The 20,045-nt window shown below is 38.6% G+C and overlaps 1 protein-coding gene across 3 annotated transcripts in view; it reads right to left on the bottom strand.

The window, feature by feature from the left end:
* CHN2 (chimerin 2) overlaps positions 1-20,045 on the bottom strand; it is a 137,457-nt gene that overhangs the window by 68,486 nt on the left and 48,926 nt on the right. For 2 of the 3 annotated variants that reach the window (XM_070729510.1, XM_070729511.1), the window contains 3 exons: positions 15,143-15,174; positions 12,137-12,250; positions 10,590-10,878 (listed from right to left, as the gene is read on the bottom strand). In XM_070729510.1, coding sequence (XP_070585611.1) covers positions 10,590-10,878; positions 12,137-12,250; positions 15,143-15,174 — 435 coding nt within the window. Of the gene's footprint in view, positions 1-10,589; positions 10,879-12,136; positions 12,251-14,733; positions 15,076-15,142; positions 15,175-20,045 lie in introns of those variants that run through there. The other variant, XM_070729512.1, reaches the window with a different exon arrangement.

Genomic DNA, 20,045 nt, shown 5'->3' with positions numbered 1-20,045 from the left:
CAGTTGGACAGATGGGATTACTATCTAACTATTACTATTACAATTACTATCAGAGCCACATATTTTGGTGAAAAAGAGGAAATGACAGCAAACACAAGATATAGGATGGGTAAAATAGTGTGAATTTGCTAGCATAACTAATCTAAATATAATACTAAAGTTTTATATTTAATTACTTACTGCATTAAGGACTTGGTTCTTATAGGATATTATTTATAAAAAAAGATTATTGCAATAAAAGTCTAGGTATTTTCTTTTAAAATATTTTATTCCATTAGATCAAGAATTCACAGTGCTAACCAAGTTCCTCTCAAAATTAAATCCAAAGCCAAATCAGCAATACATAAAGATGCTCAATGTTGTGATTAAAATGTACTATCTGATGAAAACTTGTAAAAATTAAGTCATGAATTGGCTTATTCTGCTCAGAATAAGCATATCTTTAATAAGATGGAATTGTATTACCTGAGAGTGGGAAAATACATTAACTTTAGAACCATAAATCTACAGAGAAAAAGCATCAAGTTAGGCTCTGTTTATATTTTCTTAATATTCATGCTTTTTGGCAGTACTTAATGGCTCAACATTAATAATGATTTTTGTTTGTAAGACATTTAACATAATGTTTCTTAACTCACTTTGCATACATATGTCAGTTAGAACCTGACATAGAATACTGGGAGTACTTTTCCTTATCTTTCATTACACAAAAGCATAAACAAATAGATATGCAAAGGAAATGTATAATTCTATTAAACAGAGCAAGAATGTAACATGTATATTCTACCACATGAAGTATTTTATTTATTTTATTGGATTTGTATGTCGCCCCTCTCTGAGGAGTAATTGATGCTTAATGATTGGATCTTCCAAAATACAGTGATCTCTCGGTTAGCGCGGGGGTTACATTCCAAGACCTCCCGCGCTAACCGATTTCCGCGTTATATTGGATGCGGAAGTAAAACCACCATCTGCGCATGTGCGCCATTTTTTTCATGGCCGCACATGCGCAGATGGTGGAGTTTGCGTGTGGGCGGCGGGGAAGACCAAGGGAAGATTCCTTCAGCCGCCCAACAGCTGATCTGCTCCGCAGCGCGGAAGCAGCGAGGAGCCGAAGATGGGGTAAAGGCAAAGGGGAAACCCCATCTTCGGCTCCTCGCTGCTGCCGCGCTGCGGAGCGGATCAGGTGTTGGGCGGCTGAAGGAACCTTCCCTTGGTCTTCCCGCTTGCCGCTTGCCAGTCCACACACGCCCCCCTGGATGAGCCGGCCACAGGGGCGAGGGGTGGGGATGAAGGGGCAGGACTTCCCGGGCGGAAGGCATGCTCGGCTCTGCCGCTCCAGCCCCTTTCGGCCGAGCCTCCCCGGCCAAGCAGCCAGGGAAGTCGAGCCAGGCGTGGCGGCGGCAGCGCTGCTTCTCCGGTCGCCCGGTCCTCTCCTGCCTCCTGCGCCGATGTTCCCCGCTGCGACGGAAGGCAGTCGCTTGGCTAGGGAGGCTCGGCCGAAAGGGGCTGGAGCGGCAGAGCCGAGCACGCCTTCCGCCCGGGAAGTCCTGCCCCTTCATCCCCACCCCTCGCCCCTGTGGTCGGCGGGGATGAAAGGGCAGGACTCCCTGGGTGGAAGGCGTGCTCGGCTCTGCCGCTCCAGCCGCTTTCGGCCGAGCCTCCCTAGCCAAGCGACTGCCTTCCGTCGCAGCGGGGAACATCGGCGCAGGAGGCAGGAGAGGACCGGGCGACCGGAGAAGCAGCGCTGCCGCCGCCACGCCTGGCTCGACTTACCTGGCTGCTTGGCCGGGGAGGCTCGGCCGAAAGCGGCTGGAGCGGCAGAGCCGAGCACGCCTTCCACCCAGGGAGTCCTGCCCTTTCATCCCCGCCGACCACAGGGGCGAGGGGTGGGGATGAAGGGGCAGGACTTCCCGGGCGGAAGGCGTGCTCGGCTCTGCCGCTCCAGTCCCTTTCGGCCGAGCCTCCCCGGCCAAGCGGCAGCCTTCCACCGGGAGGCTCAGCATTCCGTCAGTCGTAGCGCTGGCTGTCAACTTTTCTTTTTAGCACTGGGGAGGCAAGTCAGCTCCTGCCCAGTTTTAAAAAGAAAAGTTGACAGCCAGCGATTGTTCCGCTGCCGCCAGCATGGCCTGGCTGGCAGCGGAAGATGTAACGGAGCCCACGGGGGATTCGCCTTCCTCCCACCCGCAGCCGAGACTGATTGTGGGCTCCTTCGCAATCTCGGAGAGCTTCCGGGGCATGAAAGCTCACGAAAACCAGGAAGCTCTCCGAGGTTGCGAAGGAGCCCACGATCAGTCGGCTGCCGGCGGGAGGAAAGCGAATGCCACGGGGCTGGGCTCGGCTCCCCCCTCGGCTCCCCCCCTTACCAGCCCCACCGCGGAAGGCTCCATTCTGTTCCCTGCCGGCCCGATTGAGCGGCCGGCGGTCTCCATTCAGGGAACAGAATTAAAAAAAAATTATTTTTTAATATTTTATTTTTTTAAATAATATTTTTAAAAAAACCGCGTTGCAGCGTTTCGCGCTAATCGAGAACGCGCAAGTCGAGGGACCACTGTATTCTTTTATATCTGATGATTCTCCAGGGTAAACATGCACACTATGCTCAATTTTTTAAAGCTAGAAAAAAGCAAAATGTATGAAAAATCCTAAATAAAACTGCCACCTAGTGACTGAAACATGCAGCTTAACTTTTGTGAAATGAAGGATAAAGAAAGCATATTAATTTTGAGCTTTTATATACAAACTATCTGAATTAATAAAAATAGGCACGCTAAGTCTGAACAATGCATGAGTAATAATATTAATGCTGATTTTCCATGCCAATCAGGATTCCTAGGGAAATTTAGAAAACTTTTAAAAAAATATAAATATTATAAAAATATGATTATTGAAAATATATTTCAATTTTAATAAAAAGAAAAGAAAAATACATAAACAAATAAAAATGAAGCCACCCAGAGTCATTTAACTGGGATGGGTGGCCACAGAAATTGAACAAACAAACAAAAGCTGAGCAACTTTAAATATTAATATTTAAAACCTGGGAAAGCAGAATGAAGATGACAATTTAAAGATAACATATTCTAATATGGCCTGCTACCTTGGTTATGTAGCCTTGGCTATAAAAATTGAACAAGTTAAGCGTTTCAAGTATCCAGGGATTATTTTACATGATACTGCTCTTGGAAAACCCATATAGATTACATGAAACAATTAGCACTGAGAAGTTTAGCAAGACTATGAAGTTTCTTTTATGCCAAAGGCAAGGAATGTACTGTAGAAGCATCAAAGTCTGTTGAGACAAAGGTTACGACTCATGTATTTTATGATGCATAATTGGGTCAATTCCCTAATTACAATCTGCTAGAAACAGTTCCAAACTGTTCCTATGATTAATTTCCCATGTTCCTAAATGTGTGCCAAAGTTATCACTAAGGCTAGAGACAGGATCATTGTAATAGAGGCAAAAGCATGGCATATTATTTAATTATAGGCTCAGGTACCTATTTTTCCCCCCAGCAGGATTGGTCCTTTAGTTTTGAGAGATCAGTTTCAGGTTTTAGTCTGATATCAGCTAGCATTAAAAAAAGAAAAGGATTCTTGGCCTCCCACTGGACCAACTATGGTCCTTCAAATAAAAACACGTATTTCAAGTGATTAAGAAAATTAGTTGACATGACAAATAGAACTTGGTTTAATATTACATCATATTAAGGCATATTTAGAATTTCCTACATTGGAACAAAGCAGCATGATATATACCCATTTCTAGTGCCACGCATACAGTTTAAGTAGAGCAATTCTCATTACTAGGTGGCAATTCAAATTTGAATAACACCCAGCATATCAAGGCAAACATCAATGTATTTTTCTATAACAAGCCATCTTTGTTATAACATATACCAAAAGTTTCAAATAAGATTTATCTTGCTTTATTACCGTATATACCAAATAGAAAAATTTTGTGTGACAGATTTTAAACCCAACAACCAAATTTCTATAGAATTAGATCTACTATAATGAAGGATAAATACTAATTAAGATGAGTTAGATTCCATGTTATATGCACAAAAGTTTCTGTTGTAATAAAGTCATTCATTTTTAAGGTGCTAGAAGTGTGATAGCTAACCTATTTAGCCATATTTAGCCATTGCGCCTGGCATGTGCAGCATTGGCTGTTCCAGGTTTCTGGTGCACATGACCATCAGCTAGTCTTTGTGTATGTCAATGCTGGAAACTGAAAAAAGTCTTCCATTTTCTTGTGCGAACATGCATGCCAGCCAGTTGATCGGTGCATGCACATGTGTGGCAGTAACCGGAAGATATGCCAGCCACCATGCATGCATGCACCGGAAACCAGAAGTTAATTTTTCAGGTTGCACCTGCCCCCTGGGCAACTCCTCTTTCTGATCGCGGCCTAGAGAAGCATATACAGTACATTAAGTCAGGGGTGGGTTCCTCCTGGTTCGGACTGGTTTGCCTCATCTGGTAGTGACTGGCTGGTGATGTCACGATGATGTCACTGAACCAGATCAGTCAGTGCCAGTCCATGGGCATTAACATAATTTTTTGAAATATTTTGGAATTATTTTCCTCTGAGCATGTGCAGAAGCTGAGTTTCCGGTACTGTGCATGTGGTCATCATCTTTGGCTTTCTATTTTTTCCTTTTTCTTTTTTTAATTCAATTTTTTAAATTTAAATTCATTTACACAGACAGACTGGATAATAATAATAATAATAATAATAATAATAATAATAATAATAACAACAACAACAACAACAACAACAATAATAATAATAATAATAATAATTTATTAGATTTGTATGCCGCCCCTCTCCAAGGACTTGGAGTGGATAGTTCATTTTATATCAGATTTTTAAAAAATATTACGTTAAACAAATCTCATTTATTGAAGTATAGTAGCTTGCTTGCTTTAAAACAAAAATTTAAATCCACAAAACCATTAAATCAGTGAGGACTTGGAATGAAGAGGCAAAGTTAAAGCTTGCTTTGACTACACAGATTGGAATATTTTTAAAGACACCTCTGCAGATCTGGATGAACTCACAGCTACTGTAACATCATCTGTCAGCTTCTGTGAAGACCTATGTGTATCAACCAGAAACTTATGAGTATACAGTAACAATAAACCTTGGTTCACAGCTAAACCTAAGCAGTTATGTCGTTCCAAAGAGGAAGCCTACAGAAAAGGTGATAGAATGTTATACAATCAGGACAGCAATGTATTAACAAGGGAGCTCAGAAGCAGCAAAAAGAAACTACTCTGAAAAGCTAAAGAATCAATTCTCAATAAATGAATCAGCAAACATGTGGAAAACTCTTAAAAACATCACCAGTTACAGTAAATCACCTTTCCAAGCTGAAGGAAATCAGCATGTGACAGATGACCTGAATGTGTTCTACTGCAGGGTTGAGAAGAAACTACAGCCACTGATCTCCACAACCTCCATCAACATACCAACAACAGCCAAACCTCCTACAACTGAACCCATCTCATTGGGTTTAAAACCCCTGGTGATCACAGAAAAGGAAGTGCAAGATCTGTTTAACAGACAAAAGCCTGGAAACGCACCAGGCCCAGACAAGATAACTCCTTCTTGCTTAAAAGTCTGTGTTGACCAATTGGCCCTCATCTTTACCCACATTTTCAACAAATTATTAGAGATGTGCTATGTTCCTTCCTGCTTCAAATGTTCTACTATCATCCCAGTGAAGAAGCCCTCCATCAAGGAACTCAATGACTACAGACCAGTTGCTCTGTAGTTATGAAAACCTTTGAAAGGCTAGTGATGTTTCACTTGAAAACCACCACTGATCCATTGTTAGGACCCCTGCAATTTGCATACCAAGCAAATCGATCGACAGATGATGCTGTTAATATGGCTCTGCACTACATCCCACAACATCTTTTAATCTCCAAAGACCTATGCTAGGGTCCTTTTTGTAGGCTTTAGTTCAGCATTCAACACCATTATATCGGACATTCTTTTAACTAAACTAAATCAGCTAGCGGTACCTGAATACACTGAAACTGGGTCACAAGTTTCCTAACAGACAGGAAGCAACAGGTGAAGCTAGGCAAAATCACATCAGATACTTGTACAATTAGCACAGGGACCCCCCCAAGGCTGTGTACTCTCACCACTTCTCTCTATAGACCATTGACTGCATCTCAAACGATCCAACTGTTAAACTACTGAAGTTTGCAAATGATACAACAGTGATTGGTCTCATTTGAGACAACAATGAAATTGCATATAGACAGGAGGTTGAACAACTAGCCTCATGGTGTGACCAGAACAACATAGAACTGAACACACTCAAAACCTCCCATCCTACCTGCTCTCACAATACTAGACAACACAGTATCACCAGTAGAGACCTTCAAATTTCTAGGTTCTATCATATCTCAAGACCTAAAAAGGTCACTTAACATAAAAAAAGTTATCGAAAAACACAACAAAGGATGTTTTTTCTGCGCCAACTCAGGAAGCTCAACTTCCCAAGGAGCTGTTGATACAGTTCTATAGAGCAGCGTTTCCCAACCGGTGTGCCGCGGGCCAGGTGTGCCGCCAAGCTCCAGCTGGGCGGGGCGCTGCCGGTACTTCCGTCCTGGGGCTCCCGCTCGCAGCTGTCCCCCGGCTCCTGCTCCATGCTGCGGTTTTCGGCGCTCTCCTGCTGGGCCCCAAAGAAGGAAGGCAGGAAGAAGGAGAGCTCCAGTCTTATGCCTTTTTCCCGCCTTCCTTCTTTGGGGCCCAGCAGGAGAGCGCCGAAAACCGCGGCATCGAGCAGGAGCCGGTTGACGCTGCGAGCGGGAGCCCCAGGACGGAAGTACCGGCAGCGCCCCGCCCAGCTGGAGCTTCTCTGGCGTCGATGGCAAGTGTCCTTTGTGGCCCGGCGGGAGGGCACTGGTGATGGGAGCGGGGGGGGGGGCGCAGTGGCCGCAGGCAGTCGCGGGGAGATGGCGGTGGCGAGAGGGAGCGCTCTCTCTCTCTCTCTCAGCTGACTGCAAGCGGGAGCCCTGACGGTGGCGGTTGGATGTGCTGCTGGCGCTGCGGGCCTCGCATATATGGTGTCCAGCAGCACGTCCAGCTGCCGCCGTCAGGGCTCCCGCTTGCAGTCAGCTGAGAGACAGAGAGAAAGAAAGAGAGACATATAAGAGAGGCAGAGAGAGAGAGAAAGAGAGACATAGCAAGAGAGGCAGAGAAAGAGAGACAGAGCAAGAAAGAGAGAAAGAGAGAGAGAGAAAGAGAGAGAGAAAGAGAGACATAGCAAGAGAGGCAGAGAGAGAGAAAAAGAAAGAGAGACATAGCAAGAGAAAAAGAGAGACTTAGCAAGAGAGGCACAGAGAGAGAGAGAAAGAGAAAGAAAGAGAGACAGAGCAAGAGAGACAGAGAGAGAGAAAGAGAGATAGCAAGAGAGGCAAAGAGAAAGAAAGAGACATATAGCAAGACAGTGAAAGAGAGAGAGAGAGCAAGAGAGAGAGAAAAAAGCAAGAAAGAGATAGCAAGAGAGACACACAGAGAGAGAGAGCAAGGGAGAGAGAAAGACATAGAGGAAGGGAAGGAGGGAGAGAGAAAGAGAGCAAAAAAGAGAGGAAGAAAGAAAGAAAGAGGGATGGAGAGAGAGAAAGAAGGGAAGGAAGGAAAAGAGAGAAAGAGGGAGAAATAGAGCGAAAGGGAGGAAGAGAGAGGGTTTTTTTGTCCAAACTTTTCTTTAGCCCCCCCCCCCCCTTTCAGTGTTCCCCAGGATTTTGAAAATATGAATAATGTGCTGCGGCTCAAAAAAGGTTGGGAAACACTGCTATAGAGGAATAATTGAATCTGTCATCTGCATCTCTATAACTGTCTGGTTTGGTTCTGCAACCCAACAAGACTGACACAGACTTCAGAGGATAATCAGAACTGCAGAAAAAACAATTGCTGCCAACCTGCCTTCCATTGAGGATCTGTATACTGCATGAGTCAAAAAGAGGGCTGTGAAAATATTTACTGATTTCTCGCATTCTGGACATAAACTGTTTCAACTCCTACCCTTAAAACGTTGCTACGGAGCACTGCACACCAAGACAACTAGACACAAGAACAGTTTTCCCCCCAAACACCATTACTCTGCTAAACAAATAATTCCCTCAACACTGTCAAACTATTTACTAAATCTGCACTACTATTTGTACTAGTTTTTTCTCATCATTCCTATCACCCATTTCCTCCCACCTATGACTGTATGACTGTCGCTTGTATTCTTAAGATTTGTATTAATATTGATTGTTTCCTCATTGCTTATTTGACCGCATGACAATCATTAAGTGTTGTACCTCATGATTCTTGAGAAATTTTTCTTTTATGTATACTGAGAGATATGCACCAAAGACAAATTCCTTGTGTGTTCAATCACACTTGGCCAATAAAGAATTCTATTCTATTCTAAGTAGTAAACTTACATAATAACCCTTCTTACTATTACTTTCCCGCCAAATTATAATCTTGTATGGTCATGTGATTTGAGACAGTGACTGGACTAAGGCACACAGCTATTTTTTTATATAGCTTTTAATTAGTATTCTTCTTGAGAGAATTGTTAATATATAATATGTCTATTCTTTCATGCATCTTATATACAGATCTTGAATGTACACACCACATGTTTAAAAAGAATAATGTGGTAAATTTGTCAGCCAATATCCAATTCCAGGACTTGGGTTGGTTCCAGTAGGTTAATCCTTGCTAGTTGAGTTTTTACTCTATATATATACATATTCTTGCAATGATAATCTTTTAGGCAGTGAATAGCATTTTGGGTAGATTCTTGAGAAATGTGGCTGGTGGTCTAAACTATATTTCTCCTTTTTCTTCCCCACCAGGAACAAATGAATAACAAAATTTCTTCAGTACAGACAAAAGTTATTGTATGAAACAAATAAAGCATCGTCTAATTGTGTGTACTGTGAGCTTTAAAGAAGTTTGAAATTTCAATAGATGTAGAGAATAAGGTTAAAATAGTTCTATGTGATTTTTGGATCACATTGACATATCTGAGGGTGATGGGCAGTTAAAAATATGAAATATAAATAAATAAATGTGATATATCCCATCCTGGCTATTTGCATTTCAGGGGTCTACATGTGTGTTTTCAATAGTGACATTGCAACTGTCATAAATTTGAATCATTGTCAAGCATCTGAATATAAACATGTGGCCATGGAAATTCTACAATGGTTGTAAGTGTGAAAAATGGTGATAAGTAATTTTTTTCAGTGCCATTGTAACTTTGAACAGTCAGTGAACTGTTGTAAGTTGAGGACTTCCTGTAATCATTCCCTTAAATAGCCCCCCAAACCCTTCTCTATTCCACAGGTTTGAATATTCCTTGATTTATGCTAGTTTGTAATCAGATAGCTAATTTAAGAAATCTACCATCGTGAAGATATCTCAAAAATGTCTTTATAGCACAGAAAGTATCATAAATCTCTTGAGCATTGCATTTAAAAGGCAAATCAGCAAAATCATCTCAATTGTGATTCAAATGTATTTCACCTTCAAAAGTGCTTAGACTAGAAACAGAATCTGACACATTTTTCAATTTATGGAGAAAGAATATTCTCAAATAACCTTTTATAAACTCATCTATTATTTATTTATAGTGTGAATAATATATATCATTATAATTATATATTATTAATAGGTAAGTTGTCTTACAATGAAACTAATAAAGAAATAGAGCCAAAATATTCTAAAACAAATTACTTCTCATTACTGAACACATGCAACTACTGTAGAAAATTATAAGTGTGAAAAGCAAAACTGGAAAAAGTAGAAAAACCAAGCTCCCAGACAAAGATCCATTCACCAAAGGCAAAAGAAATGTTCACTTTTTGTAGAAATAGTCACAAACTTGAGATTTTGTGATAAAATACTCAAAATATAACCAAGCTCCCAGACAAAGATCCATTCACCAAAGGCAAAAGAAATGTTTATTTTTTGTAGAAATAGTCACAAACTTGAGATTTTGTGATAAAATACTCAAAATATAACCTAAGAATTGGAAATTGGAAATAAACCTGTAATCTATTTTATACTAATAGTATTAATTGGGTTTTTATCTTGGGTATAGCCATGGTTGAGTAGTATGATAGCACTGAATATAGAAGATCTCAAATTTGTTATCTTTAGGTAGGAACTCTGTTTAAATAATTAGAGCTGTTTTAGTCTTTTCTGAGACAATATTGAACTAGAAAACAGCTTTTTATATTTTTATTTTATATCTATATAGGTGCATAAATGGCACTGTTTTTAAAAAAGAGATGATCCCATTTATTTCACCTCTGGATCCTATCTGGACTTGTAATAACCTCACTAAAATCAATGCTATGGGCATGACATGGAGTTCAATAATTTGGAGTTTAATTTTAGTAAAGATAAAGACAAACTCCATAACTTTCCAGAAAAATTTCCAATATGTCATATTTGACTTTATCTCTGAATGCCTTTCAACAACTTCTATCCCTGAAAATCATGAATAATTTTAATATAGATGAACTGGTTTCCTTTAAATTGGCCGCCTTACCTTTTCAACTGATGCATTTTCTTCACATGTTGTTACACTAGCCTTTCTTGATGCAGTTTTTGATCTACTCAGTCTACGGGATACTTTTTCTCTAAGCAAAGTAGCATATCCAATGTGCTCATAAATAGGATTTGTCGTCATTTTGGAAATATATTCAGAAGCCTTGGTCTCTATATACAGTGTTATTAAGCCATCTGTTACCAAATCATGGATTGATTCAAACCTCTTCTCCCCTACAAAGTGCTTTCCATCATAGAAAAGACGGTAATTTAAGGTCTGATTCCCAAATCTGCATTAAAACATAGTAAAGGTGTTTGAGCACCACGATTGTATTTTTTATAATTATATACATTTTAAATACCTGTTATAAAAATAGTGGAGAAAAGAGTTACATAAGAAAGACTGTATACAATTATAGAAAGTGTACCTAAAAATGATGAGTGTTGCGGGAAAATTCTAAATTATTTACCATGAATTACTCATTGCAGTGAAGTTTGGAATAATTCAATTTCTACTTTTGTTTCAAAGTACAACTTCTCATCCATCTCCTGACAGAATTAAATGTAGTTCATATTTACATTACACTATCGGTTGCTATAAACAGTTTTCCTGTTAAGTATGAATTGCAGCTAATTTCAACTTTAAAAATAACAATGGAAACATAATTGCATTTTAAAAAGCTAGAGAAATTTTTGCTTTTCAGGGGAATAAGTTAATATAAGAAATCACAAGATCTTGTTACATGAACATTGTCCATATTTTTTAAATTTGGAGTATTAAGTCTGTATTTATTTTGATTAAAATAGAGGACTGTAAAATTGCATTGCATTGGCATCCTTTGGTCTCGAAAGACCATAGTATCATGCTTTGGACTCCCCAGAGCATGAAGCCAGGATAGGTTAGTATGGCGGATAGATTGTTACCCAAGCACAGATTCCCCCGCCTTTCACATCTCTGAAATAATCCAATGGAATGGCAAAGGCCAATATGATTGGTTCAAGCCACGTTGCAGGTGTTATGAGAACGTGGCTGTACACAGTCACAAACTGCTTCCGGGACTCTGGCTCCTGATTTTGCCTCAAGGTTTAAAATAGAGGGCTGTAAAAGCACTATGAAGTGATATATAAGCCTAACTGCTGTTGCTATTAAAGCAAGGTAGTTTCATATTCCTCAGTTTTTTTCTATTTGCAAATGTAGTGACTATGTTTATACAATACTGTACATTTTGTAAATTATATTTTACATTATATAGTATAATAAATTATATTATGTTTTATAAATAGCTTGTTAAATATAGCTTGTTAAAAGTCACAAGTTTGCAAGATATAATACTTTCAAAAGCTGAAATAGTTTAACTTCTCTAGTTGTTTTGGACTACAACACCCGTTATTTGCATCTAAATGTTTTGGTTTTCTTCTTGTTTGAATTAAAGCATCCTTAATATATTACATCATGTTTTATTCACATGTTATTAATGAATTATCCCTTATATTCATGAGATTAGCAAACATTCCTTAAAATTTATGAATAAATGTGAGATAATTTACCTAAGGGCCAGAGTATAGCATCCAGGTTGCCGCTGACTTTCTCTAAGAATATATGCTCCCTCTGCTCCTCCAAGCAATTCATCAGCTTGCTCACGAGAAATGATCCCATGAAATCTAGAAACACAAAAGAAGTTTATAATTCTTAGGGGAATGAGTGAATAAATAAATCAGAAGCATTTGATATTGGAGGTGAGGTGAGAAAATAGAAGAATAAAATACAAAAGTTTCTAACAGCCCCTACTCCAAAAGGCTGATACTATTAATATGTAAAGGTGGAAAGTCCCCCCCCCCACTGTTTGAAAACAAGTACTGGTTTATTATATCAAAAATATTTTGAATAAACAGAGTAAAAGGGAGAGAATCTAAACAAAAACCATTACAAATCTGTAAACCAAAATGGATTAGGAAATTTCTACGAAACCTAGTGCCTTTCTTTAGTTAAAATTACCGCCATTTACTTAAATTCCTAAGAGATTTTAACCCTAAATGAAAACTTCAATGGCTCATACTTAAAAGTAAAACTACATGAAGGTATAAGAACTACTACATTATACCTTACTGCTTATCTGGTACAGATGTGAAGGAGAAAAGCTTGATAAGCTTTAAGCAACTGTCAGGAATTATGTTCTACCACACAAGGCAACCAAGGCATCAAAGAGTATTGGGGTTTTTTTTGGAAGTGGGGAAAAGATAGCCCTTAAAAAAAGAATCCCACATTACTCTGAACATAATAAAGGTGAATAATGCAATTATATTTTGGACAAGAATGGCCTAAAGAGTCATGTGCCTTGGGAGAATGTGTGTTCTGCTTGCACAAGAACCTGAATTGCTTCAAGGGAGAAAAAATAATAAAGCAATTATGTAAGCTATGCAGTGAATGACAAATGAAAGTTTTGGGGGTTTAGAAGTTATAGAAATTAGGAATATCATTTTATGAATGTTGGTTTTAATGCTGAAAGTCTTTAGCATATGCAACAGTGCAGGTGTCTTTCTTTTATAGATCCCAAAACAGAAAACTATAAGGAGAATTAGGCATCCTATGATTTTTTTTTTTGTACTTGTTTTGATGCTTTATTATTTTTTCTCCCCTGCATCATATTTCTTAATTTAGCTTTATGATTCATTTTGTCATTTTCCTATATCTAAGCCTTTGAAAAGTTACTTTGCTCTCAGTTAGTAGTGGACCACTTAGAGTGAAATTTATGTATTCTGAATTACAGCTTCTTTAAAACCAATATTATTACTTATAGAAACTATAGAATTTAAATAACTGCTCATTTTTAACAAAAATGTCCCATTTTTACTATATCCAACTACATTGAACCATGCAATTCATTCAAAAACAATTTTTTCTGCAAGATAACGTTTCAAAGGCTTAGATATAGGAAGATAACAAAATGAATCATAAAGCTAAATTAAGAAATATGATCCTATTCTTATAAATCATATTGTTCAATAACTATGTTTTTATCATAGCATATAGATTAAAAATGATAGGTTATATTATGGAACAATCTACAAAAAACAATACTAATGATAGCTTACATACCAACACCACTACTTCATGAATCTTTTAAAAAGGGGAAGACCTATAGGAAAGAAGTGGTTTTTCTTTTTTTACTCTTTCTTTTCAGCATCTTCTGAAGTTATTGGGTCAGCTGGGGTTCTTCAGCTAGGGCACTATTGTTTTCTGAACCAGTACTTATTCCTTTTTCTGCCATGCTTTAAACACCTTCTTGCTCACTCTCCTTGTCTGAAACTGGAAGTTTTAACATTGAAATCCCATTGTGGATTTTTAAAAAAGATGGACTACAGTGCCACTTAAACATTTAGTTTGACATCTTATTTGATTTTATTGGAAGGTTCTGGATCCCGTTGCAATTACATAATTGCATTTTGGGTACTTCACATCTGTTTTTAGAGCAGCCTATGAACACATGGATCATGGTTTTGGATATTTTTTGCCAGGTTCCAAAATTTACTTCTGATTCCTGGCAAAAAAATGCACATTGAATAAAAAACTGATTTTGTTAATGACTGCTACAAAAAAGGTTGTAAAATCAGACATGATCTGCTTAATGATTACAACAATTTATGACTATTTCCGTGTTCAATTACATAATAAGTCAATAGTAATTACATGTATGTAATGTTATGATTTTTTTTAGGACATCATAGTGAATGTACATATACTTTGTATATAGTTTGATGTACATGTTATTTATATGATGGAGAAAGAGAACAATATTAATCACTATAGCAAGTTTTGGTCTTTGAGTCTTTCATCTAGGCAAAAATATGCAGAACAATTATTACACGTAGATATATACAGCTCATTAATTCATTTTCAGACTGAAACTGAACACTAATTAATATAACAATTTGTAGCATTTGAAGTTTAAACTTCTTTTTTTAAAAAAAGAGATATGCATGTTAAAAAAAAAAGCAAAGAAAATTTTTGATACTGTTAAGTGTCTGAAACGCATAATCAAATTTAAAAATGTATAAAATATTCTGAATCTAAAATTTAAAAATGTATAAAATATTCTGAATCTAAAACATTTCCATTTAAATGTTCTGGTGTGAATTCATAGTACCTGTTTTGAATTTGAAATAGTCTACACCAATCTCACAAAGAGGTCCAAAATTCTGATATTGAGGGAAGTGGCTCTCAATAACTAACTCTCAATAAGCAGGCTCAAAATGATGTTGTTTCAAGCTGTGAACACTCAAGGCATTGGGTCAGCATAGTTCAATTTTATTCATTTATTGATAATTTATATCCCACCTTTTAAAACTATTTTTACAAATAACTTGATACGGCAAAACATATCTAACACACCTTCTTCCTCCTCAGATTCAAAACTTTTAGAATTTGAAATAGTTTGCACAGTCCTATTCAGAAATATTTACATTAAAATAACCCCTTTCAAAAATAATAATCAAAGTTTTTCTCATTAATAGTTAAAATATGCCATACGAAATAAAAAATAGTTTAATACATACTCTCTTCCATAATATTTTGGTCTGTTCTCCACCTAAATGCAATTAAAAAAATTAGCAAAATTATTAGATTTGAACTAATGATATATTTTTTAAAAAAAATCATATAAAAATTATTTCCAAACCTAAGGGTTTTTTATATTCTGCATTGTAAAGCAAAGTAGGCAGATACAGTAGTAGCAAACCATTCCATAAACTATACTCATAAATTTAAATGTTGGATGGATGCATTAATTCTCCAGTTAATCTAATGAATTTGTACTCTAGCTAACATACTCCTAATATAGGAGTTCTAGAAATGTATTAAAACACTTACTTCCTTTTATGTATTCATCACTGGTTTTTCTTAATGAAGTCTTTTGATGCACTACAAAATGTCATTACTGTATATTATGAGCTTGGGCTTCCACAATCTTCTTTAAATAAAGAAATTCCATTTCATTGTAATAATGAATTAATTAAAATGTACACTCCAAGGAGTGTACTTAATTATTCTAAATATAAAAGAACAAGACTCAATATCAGCTTTATAAAAAGATAACCATAATAGTTCATTTCAGTGCAAATAACTTCCATCTTCATGCACTTCAGGTAGCTGCTCAATTTTTTTTCTAGGAAATATACTTTCAGGAGATAGTATTCAGATAGTAAAAATACCACACTGAATTTTTAACGGTCACGCATAGTACAGTTTAAATTATCATTGGTAAGCAAATAAATGTTAGTCCAGTAGGGGGCAGATCCTTACAGAATATAATTTGTATTTAATTTAAGCAAGTTGAGTTGAGATTGGTCAGAAATGACTGAATAGTAGCTGATTGTGAAAAAATGAGTAAATTAATCTTGTAAGTGCAGGGTATTTTTCTTTCATAATTTGTTAGTACAATTGTTAGACTCTTTTTATAATAAATTAGATATTTTTGAGTTTATCTGAAAATGAAATTCAAAACTGAGTTTATGAGCCAATAATTGGCAGGTTGGGCTTCTCAAGATAGTGTATAAACCAAACACTATAAGGTGGGAAATATAATCATACTATTGTAAGAAACTTCCCTTCTCTCTCTCTTTTCCCCCTGGCCCTTATTGTTTTTCTTGTATTTTGGAAGCTGCTATCTAGTGTTCTCAGAGTCTTTACCAAAATATAGAAATAATTAGTATATACTTTATTTCCATTCCAATATGATTATTCTTTTTTTGTTTCCCCCCGTTATTATGAAGTATAATTATTATGGCTAACCACAAAAATTACAATTTTCTACCATACTTCATTATCTGAAGACAAAGAAAAAGTTCTTTACAATCAAATCTTCTAGGACAGCGATGGAGAAACTATGGCACAGGTGCCACAGGTTGCATGCGGAACTATATCTGGTGGCCCAGGAGCCATTGCACTAGCTCAGTTCCAATTTGCATGTGTGTACCAGCCAGTTGATTTTTGGCTCACATAGAGGCTCTGGGTGGGTGTTTTTGGCTTCCAGAGAGCTTCTGGAGGGATGGGACAGGGCGTTTTACCCTCCCCTGGCTCCCGGGAAGCCTTTGTGGTCTGGGGTGGGCAAAACATGAGCCTACTGGGCCCACCAGAATTTGGGAAACAGTCCGTTTTTGGCATCATGAGGGCGTCTGAGGGGTGGGGGAAGCTGTTTTCGCCCTCCCCTTGCATTGAATTATGGGTGTGGGCATTTCGCATGTGTGACAGCGCATACACATGCTCTTTCGGCACCGGAGGGAAAAAAGGTTTGCCATCACGGTTCTAGGATATGTGGAGATATTCACATCTCAATATATTTAATCATTTGTTTTATGGTGCTTGTTAATTCTCCAGTCTCCAAGTTTCTGCTGTATGATATATCTCATGAAAAGATGGTAATTTTTTCCTAGTTCAGATTGCTTCTCCTTCTCTATTCTCCTTGAAAGAATATTTTTCAAGTACCATTATTATTTTGAGGAACTACTTTGATGTACTACTCTGAGTTTTCATTGTACAAATTGCTGCCCTTAGAATAGCTGCTATGTGAACATTTCTGGGAAGCAGGGAAATATATGATCAGTTACATAATCTAATATATTTCAAAACTTAAGGATCAAAAGGCATGAATAGACTTTTGCTACTGAGAGGCCTGTTAGTTTTAACAAACTTTTTATAAGTACAGTGGTACCCCTACTTAAGAATGCCTCTACTTAAGAACTTTTCTAGATAAGAACCGGGTGTTCAAGATTTCCCCCCCCTCTACTTAAGAACCATGTTCTACTTAAGAACCCAAGCCTGGAAAAATCTCCCAGGAAATTTGAAAGTGGCACAAAGGCCCAGCCAGTTTCCTGCCATTCCCCCTTTAATCCCGGCCATCTGGATAACAGAGTCGACTGACAATGAGTCAGTCAAGGTGACAGGCCTATACTTGTCCATCTGTCTGGGAAGAGTTTGATCTGGTGACACCTGATGAAGTGGACAAGGCCATTGGAGCTGTGAGTTCCGCCACCTGTTTATTGGATCCGTGTCCCTCCTGGCTGGTCTCAGCCAGCAGGGAGGTGACACGAAGCTGGGTTCAGGAGATTGTCAATGCTTCTTTGGGGAGGGGGTCCTTTCTGGCGCCATACAAGGAGGCACTTGTGCGCCCCCTCCTCAAGAAGCCTTCCCTGGACCCAGTCATACTTAATAACTATCGTCCGGTCTCCAACCTTCCTTTTATGGGGAAGGTTGTTGAGAAGGTGGTGGCGCTCCAGCTCCAGTGGTCCTTGGAAGAAGCCGATTATCTAGGACCTCAGCAGTCAGGATTCAGGCCCAGCTACAGCACGGAAACTGCTTTGGTCACGTTGATGGATGATCTCTGGCGGGCCCGGGACAGGGATTTATCCTCTGTCCTGGTGCTTCTCGACCTCTCAGTAGCTTTCGATACCATTGACGATGTTATCCTTCTGCGCCAGCCAGAGGGGTTAGGAATGGGAGGCACTGTTCTTCAGTGGTTCTCCTCCTACCTCTCCGGTCGGTTGCGGTCTGTGTTAGTGGGGGGTCAGAGGTCGACCTCTAGGCTTCTCCCTTGTGGAGTGCCTCAGGGGTCGGTCCTCTCCCCCCTACTATTTAATATTTACATGAAACCGCTGGGTGAGATCATCCAAGGGCATGGGGTGAGGTATCATCAGTACGCGGATGATACCCAGTTGTACATCTCCACCCCATGTCCAGTCAATGAAGCAGTGGATGTGATGTGCCAGGGCCTCAACCCTGATAAGACGGAGTGGCTGTGGGTTTTGCCTCCCAGGGACAATTCCATCTGTCCATCCATCACCCTGGGGGGAGAATCATTGACCCCCTCAGAGAGGGTCCGCAACTTGGGCGTCCTCTTTGATCCACAGCTCACATTATAGAAACATCTTTTAGCTGTGGCAAGGGGGGCATTTGCCCAGTTCGCTTGGTGCACCAGTTGCGGCCCTATTTGGACCGGGAGTCACTGCTCACAGTCACTCATGCCCTCATCACCTCGAGGCTCGACTACTGTAATGCTCTCTACATGGGACTACCTTTGAAAAGTGTTTGGAAACTTCAGATAATGCAGAATGCAGCTGCGAGAGCAATCATGGGCTTCCGTAAGTATGCCCATGTTACACCAACACTCTGCAGTCTGCATTGGCCAGTTTCTGGTCACAATTCAAAGTGTTGATTATGACCTATAAAGCCCTTCATGGCATTGGACCAGAATATCTCCGGGACTGCCTTCTGCTGCACAAATCCCAGCGACCAGTTAGGTCCAAAAGAGTTGGCCTTCTCCGGGTCCCGTCGACTAAGCAGTGTTGTTTGGTGGGACCCAGGGGGAAGAGCCTTCTTTGTGATGGCCCTGACCCTCTGGAACCAGCTCCCCCCAGAGATCAGAATTGCCCCCACCCTCCTCGCCTTTCTTAAGCTCCTTAAAACCCATCTCTGTCGTCGGGCATGGGGGAATTGAGATATTCCTTTCCCCCTAGGCCTATGCAATTTATGCATGGTATGCTTGTGTGTATGTTTAGTTTTTAATAAGGGTTTTTTAATTATTTTAAATATTAGATTTGTCATATGCTGTTTTATTGTCGTTAGGCGCCCCGAGTCTGCGGAGAGGGGCGGCATGCAAGTCTAATAAATAAATAAATTAATTAATTAAATAATTAATTAATTAATTAATTAATTTTTAGGGTTTAAAAATAAATGATAACTGTATGTGGAATAATTATTGATGACATCCATTCTGAATTATTATTATAGTATGTATCATAATTCAAAAAAGAAGTGAAAGAAAACTAAATGTGCTCATTTATGAATATAATGCTTTGCATTCTCTTTCTATATTTACCTCTAGATGACAAAATCAAGAGAGTTTTGATAATGTACACAGAGGGTGATAGTGATGATTATTGTTTTAAAAACATCACTTGCTTTTATAGGCATATAGTTGCTAGAACTAAAATAACGATCAAGATATATATGTGAATTAAAATTTTTGTTAGTAGTTCAAAATAGAAATGTGAAAAACTGAGATGCAATATAGAAAATAAACTTAATCTAAAAGTGATAAGATTTTCCCCATCTATTGATCGGTTAAAGAAACAAAAACCTCCACTCATCATAGGAAAGTAATAAAATATTCCTTTTTAATCTCTAATGTTATGGAAAAAATATTTTCCAAAATTAAGCAAAATCCAAATCAAATCAAAACTAACTTTTAAATTTAACAATTTAATCTTTACTGGCAGTGTAAATGTATGCTTTACTAAAAAGTATTTTAGGATTTTGTAATTGACAAAGATAGAGTCATTTTTATTCAATACAAGTATCTGAAGATAATTTACAGCTATGAAGCAATTTTTTTCCGCCTTCTGCCGCACGAATCCCAGCGACCAGTTAGGTCCCACAGAGTTGGCCTTCTCCGGGTCCCGTCAA

The sequence above is a fragment of the Erythrolamprus reginae genome, chromosome Z (assembly GCF_031021105.1).
Source record: "Erythrolamprus reginae isolate rEryReg1 chromosome Z, rEryReg1.hap1, whole genome shotgun sequence".
Classification (NCBI taxonomy): domain Eukaryota; kingdom Metazoa; phylum Chordata; class Lepidosauria; order Squamata; family Dipsadidae; genus Erythrolamprus; species Erythrolamprus reginae.
Note: the sequence above shows the minus strand (reverse complement) of the source record. Positions and strands in the feature narration are given on the sequence as shown.